This window comes from Brassica oleracea, chromosome C3, assembly GCF_000695525.1.
Source record: "Brassica oleracea var. oleracea cultivar TO1000 chromosome C3, BOL, whole genome shotgun sequence".
Taxonomy (NCBI): Eukaryota; Viridiplantae; Streptophyta; class Magnoliopsida; order Brassicales; family Brassicaceae; genus Brassica; species Brassica oleracea.
The window spans coordinates 51,682,053-51,688,537 of NC_027750.1; the positions used below are offsets into that span (position 1 = coordinate 51,682,053).

General features: G+C 34.0%; 1 protein-coding gene across 1 annotated transcript; it reads right to left on the bottom strand.

Moving 5' to 3' along the window:
* Positions 1-2,777: 2,777 nt before the first annotated feature.
* On the bottom strand, positions 2,778-3,875 carry LOC106331398 (protein E6). The gene has a single exon (XM_013769743.1). The coding sequence runs from the start codon at positions 3,801-3,803 to the stop codon at positions 2,976-2,978; it is 828 nt and encodes a 275-aa protein (XP_013625197.1). The 5' UTR covers positions 3,804-3,875; the 3' UTR covers positions 2,778-2,975.
* Between the last annotated feature and the right edge of the window lie 2,610 nt (positions 3,876-6,485).

Here is a 6,485-nt window from a genome sequence, read left to right on the forward strand (position 1 = left end):
TTGTCTTGGCAAGATCCTCGGACTAAAGTGAAATAAGACGTCCAAAGATAAAAAAAAAGATTATACATTTACAAAAGCTAGCTAAACAAATGCCAGACACATTTGACCCAAAAAGAAAAGAAAAGAAAAGAATGATTAAGTTATAAACCAGCTTGTAAAGCACCAATGAAATTGATGTCCAAGAGAGACACAATCAAGTTGCTACAGAGTATACATGATAGACCAATAAGTTTCAAAAGATAAGAATCCTCGGAAACAAAAGAGAAAGGTGCATAGAATGATAAAACAAATCCGAGGTCGAGGAAACCATCCTAGACATAGACAATGGCCGGCCAATCTAAGGTACCACCCAATGGAGTTTGGGATGCCAAACTCCATAGTACTAATGGTCATGAAGGTAATAAGGTTGCAACCAATTATGTTATGTCTGGAATGTAATGGAACATATAAAGAATGTCAACATAAGATGATATAAGGAAGCACATAAAAGGTAGCACTTGAACATATGAATATAAGCGAGGATCATGAACCCACGTCAATATAATAGTGTACACTCATAGATCAGATTAGACTGAAATGGAAACATGAGGTTAAATAATTTAAAGAAGAGAGGCGTATTTGGCCAATAAATAAAGACGCCCTATGATTAAACCAGTGGAATATAGATGAGTCTTGTGAGAAGTAAAATCGTGAGATAAAGAACATAATCACGTGGTCTAAGTTGTCCATGTTTCTACTTACAGTATTCAAGCATGGCTTGTTACACAAGGAATCTCACAGAGACCAGGAATAGAGACTGTGGCGGATGCTACTACATATTTCGAAATTGATAAAGTTTGGACAAAAGAAAGAAATTAGATTAATTTATAAAGGATGTAGTAAGCAACATATGATCCACTGGATAAAGAAATATATTGAGATCAAAGATGAGATAAGAAGTTCTCAAGAAAACAACATTGTATAAAGCTGAACAAAACTGTTTATGGACTGAAACAAAGCACTTGCATATGGTATGATAGACTAAGTAAATACTTTGTAAAAAAAGTTCTATAAGAACAATTCAAATCAGTCCATGTATCCTTATAAAGAAATTCGAATTCCTTGTGTTTATTTTATACTAACCAGCCCAAAGAGGGGTTATTTGGTTTTGATGATTTGTTTTCAAACAGGTTATGCAATATCTTGGCAATCCATATCATTGCAGCAACAAAAGCACGTGGGACTGCAATACCTTGTAGTATAACGCGGAAAGCATAGCCATACAAGAGGCAAGCCGTGGGTTTGTGTGTCTTGAGATCCATGACTCAACAGACCAGCCCGTCATTATTACACGAAGACATACCAGCTCGACCTAATCACCTTTGGAGCTCCCGGTTTATTATAAATATACATTACCAAGCTCGGCATATGTGGACTATGAGAGTGTTTTGGTCGAGGTCCGGTCAAAACATGGGATGGTCGACGACAAAGAAGCGTATCCTGCCCAAAGTTTCCTTCACCCACGCATTGCAAAGGCAGGAGAGGTACAAGTAATTCAAGTAACAATTCAGAAGATATATTCATCAAGTGAGGTTCAAATCAGGGGGAGTAATACGTGTTGTACTCTTTTTCCTTCACCATGGTTTTGTCCCAATTGGATTTTCTTGGTAAGGTTTTAATGAGGCAACATCCAAAGCGTATTACAAGTTCTAATGGTTATAGCATCCAAGGGGGAGTGTTATAAATCATATTGTGGATGGCCCATAACCATAGCATCTTCCAAGACCATACTCGACCCATACATATAGACGGCTAAGTCTTTGAGATGTTTTTCCTTTCTCTTGTCTTAATAGTTTTCCTAATCTTAGTTGGTTTAGGTTTTGAATACTTTCTATATTTCTATATCTTGTAATCGTTATATAAAAGAACCATATGTTTTATGAATAAATATACAAACTATTCCCCTTAGTTTTATAACAAAATTAACTTTGTCCTTTATGTTGGCCGTGATTAACGGAATTGGAAGTCTTCTTTTCCTCGTCGAGAGGTGGGTTCTCATTGCTGGCCTATGAAGTATCCTTGTCACGGCGTTTATGTTGTCTTTTCCAGCCATTTATCACCATTAACCTAAATCGTATTATATATTTTAAGATGCTTAATGATTTTAATTGTATAAACAATACACTTTCACTCCAATACATACTGCTACGAAGACCAGAAACACGAATAGTGTGGCAACCAAAGCTTATCGGGTCGACAACCTAATTAAAAATTAGTGTTGTGATACTCTGGCGTTTCTGTGTGTTTGATTGTTTGTTAGCTATTTGTAAAATCATGTTTCTTATTTGTATAAGAATCAGAACTACCTGTTTAATTTCTTACAAAGTTTCCAATTAAAGCTGAGTTGTGTAGTAAAAGGACGTTATAGTTGGGATTACACCCTTATGACCAGTTTAATTGAGTACAAGTTTTGTAACTATTCATGTATCCATCTCAACTAACATTCAGAGGCACACTCGGTTTTTGTGGCATTTACAATATGTTATATGTCGATTTTAAAACGATATAGTATATGTTTTTTTGTCACGATATATGTTTTCTAGACTCATAAACTAAAATGTTGGTTGTGCAGGTAATAATTAGTGTCTCTTTTGCATTTCTGCAATGAGGAATGGGCATCTTCATGTCCCCCATTATAAATCATTAAAAGCAGTCACGTTTGGTCCCTTCAAAATTATATATTTGTTACAAAACAACCAAAAAGTGATTAAATTAACATAAGAAAATAAGTAGCACCATAATAGTATATAATCTCCCTTCAATCTTACTTGTCTCCGAATATAATATGCAAAAGCAAACACATTTCAACTGAAAACACACAAAAACCCATTTCTCTTTTAATTTGTTGTAATGTACTGATTTTGTTTGACTAATCAACCATAAGTAACATAACTTAGTTGAAATAAAAGAAAATACTTTTAAGAGTGTACTATTCATCAAGGCTTGAACTGGTCTCCTTGCTCCTCAGCGAACTCCTCAGGCGGTTCGTTCATCATGTTCTTCTCCCACTTAGAGTTGTACGGATCCTTGAAGCTATTCTCCTCCTCGTTGTTGTAGTTGTTGTACGACTGGTCGTAGTTATTCTCGGTCGCCGAATAATAACCGGCGGGGCTTTTCTGATGAGGTTTCCGGTAGAAATGACCGTGGTTTCTATCGTTGTAAAGGTCGTAGTAGTAGTTACCTTTCTCCATGAATCTTGTGTCACTCATGCCTTGTCTCTCCATATTGTGGCTGTAACCTTTGTACGGCGTTTCACGTTCTAACTCCGTTCCGTAAGCGTTTGAGTTGTAGAAGCTTCTCTTATCTTCATTGTTCTCAGAGAAGGACTCTTCCTTAACGTGTTCATCGTACTTTTTGTTGAACTCTTCGTTGTTGTCGTAGCTCTTCTTGGGGTACTTCTCGTCGTAGTTGTTGTAAGACACTTCGGTCTCGCTCAGGCTTGGAGTTGAGAAAGTCTCACCGCTGAACTTTTCATCGTACTTGTTGTTGTTGTTGTAGGTGGTCTCGTGACCATATAAGCCATAGCCATTTTCGGACTCGGGGACAAAAGTAGGATCTTGTTCTTGGTCTTTCTTGTTTGGGAAGGATTCTTTTATTGTGGTTTTCTGGCTGGTCTTGAGAGGGAGGACATTGTTAGCGTTTTGGTCTTTGGGGGATTCTCGGTGGAATTTGCCAAAGAAGTAGCTATCTCTTGCATTGATTTGAGTGGAGAGAAGAACAAGTGTTGTGAAGAAGAGGAGGGAGGTTCTAGTGGAGAAAGCCATGATGTGTTGTGTAGTGTGATAGGGATAACCTGATAAGAGAAGAGACAATGTGATATTGTGGATGTACTGAGAAGTAGTGTGTGCTTATATAGAATGAAGCTCTTTAAGTTTTTTTTTTCTTTTTCTTTAGATATTGTTGACATTTCTTAATTTGTGTTTTTAATTTGAAGTCGTTAGGTGCAAATGGGGACTGGATAGGTGATAATGGTTGATTGTGGGTCCAGTGGGGATGAGATGATTTCAAAGAGTTAGCTCGGCTTTTTTTACCTATATGACTACTTTATAATAAAAAGGTAACTAACCATTTTTTTATTTTGTTTTTAACTTCGACCAATCGTCGAGATGAAAACATGGATCGTATTTTCAGTAGTTTTCTTGATGCTTTATTTGAATCAATGGACCTCTTGTATTTTCTTTGTTTTCTTCCATCAATGTCATCGTTTCTTAGTAGCTGAGGAGCTATAACCAAATTCAAGCCCCTCATATTAGTTTAGATTGGTAGCATTAATTAGTTAAAAGCTGCATTTTGTGTTCTTTATAAACATTTTTCTTTCTAATTCAGCCTCCTAAAATAATCGACATAACAGTTTCCTACTAATCATTAGATAGCATCGAGATGCTTTCTTATGTAAAATCACTTTATAGTTGTTTTCTATAGATCTCAACTTTCCCGATCTTCAAGCAAACCCAAAATGTACATTATTTCAGATGGCCAGACAAAACCACACTTACATAAAGCTGATTTGAAATGCACCAGTAATTTTATCATCACGCAGTCATAATCATTCTTGCTTTGTACTATAAGAAAACCATAACAATTAATGGTTTGATCCAATTAGCATTTACATGATTACATTTCCATCTGAAGATACTATATGAATTTGTTATTGATAGGTGTTGAAGAAAAAACAATAGTTCATTTTTTAGATCATGCATTTATATATTTCAAAGGCAATTGTGATTTGCAAATATAACGAGATTTTTCATTGAAATCTACAAGATAAATCTTGGGTGGATAAATAAAACGATACTTCATTTGATTTGTATTTCTTTTTTCTTTCCTATTCTGTTATATGTACAAACTAAATGTGGTCTTAGTTATAAATTAATAAAAATAAATATGGAATTTTTGGCAAAAGATAAAATAAGATAAAAGAAATTTATTATTACTAGGATTTTTCTTTTTTTGTAATTGATGTATCACTGATAATACTGTTTCAACGTAATTAGCGGTATATGAATGTTGTACATAAAGTGTCATGAGATGAATATAGCTAACTTTCAAAGAAAAATATATTGTGTTTTAGCTACTCCAAACAACGGCTTTAAACATCTCCAATCTCATTTCATAATTAACTTCAAAATAGAGTTTAAAATAACAAAATGCTTCAATCTTATTCTATTTTTATTTTATAATGGAGTAGAAAATGAATTAACTCCATAAATGAAATATAAATTTTATTTTTGTTCAGCATTCTATTTTTTACGCAAAAATAAAATAAGTTTGGAACAAACTAAACTCTATTATAAAATTATTTCTAATGTTCTACACGGTTGACACCCACCTCGTAGCAGACCAATGTTGCCGATACAATATTATATTTTTTTGTTAGAAAAAAAGAAGAGTTTTGTTATGAAAGTCAGGAAAAGGAGCCACCGCAATTGTTGAAAATAAAAAGATGTGGGGTCCGCTGTACTATTTACATAGTAAATTTCTCTTCTATATAAACGATTGTTTCGATCGATTGTAAATACACCATTCCTTCTTCCTCTAATAACACATCTTCTCTTGTTATCAGTGTTATTTTCTCCTACGGGTATAAAATTTTGCCCTTATTTAAAGTTCTTCGATACAATAAAATTCTAGTTTTTTTATAACACGGTATCAGCACGATCACTCTGCAATTCGGTAAAATTTATTTGTATCATTTATACCCTGCTATAATGGTCGGTATATCGCCTCTACTATTATTTATATCATGTTAAAATGACCGGAATACCGCCTATATTATTTATTGATAATTTAATTTATTTATTGGTCGGCCGAGCCGCCTTATATTCTGTTTATTGTTAATCGGTCGGCCGAGCCGCCTTATATTCTGTTTATTGTTATTTGGTCGGCCAAGCCGCCGTATAATTTATTACTCTGCATTGACCGGCTGAGCCGTCGCATGATTTGTTGTCATAACATAAATATTTCATTGCCATAATTTTTTTTACTTTTATTAATTTTTATGAAATTTTATAAATTTGATTGACCGTTTAATGCAATATTTTCAGACTGATTTTTGGTGCACTCGATTTAACCCAAACGGTCACAAAGAAAAATTTTCAAAAATTTCCCCCTTTCTAAACGGCTATGAACAGTATTTTTCATCTATAAATACACTCATTTTCACTCCATTTTCTCATCTAAAACATTTCATCTTCTCTCAAATATCTTCAAATCGCTCTCCTCCGATTTTTCATTTCAAGAAAGATGATTCGCGCATTTTTGATTTTATGTGCAATTTTTATTTGTGTTTCTATTTACGACGGGTGAATTTAAGATGAATATCGGTTTACTTTTCTTTACATCGCTTCTCCTTGTAATTGCTTGCATGATTAATGTAAACGGTTCATTTTAATATTAATAATATTCTAATAATTTTTATTTATGTGCTTTAGAAATACAAATGGCAA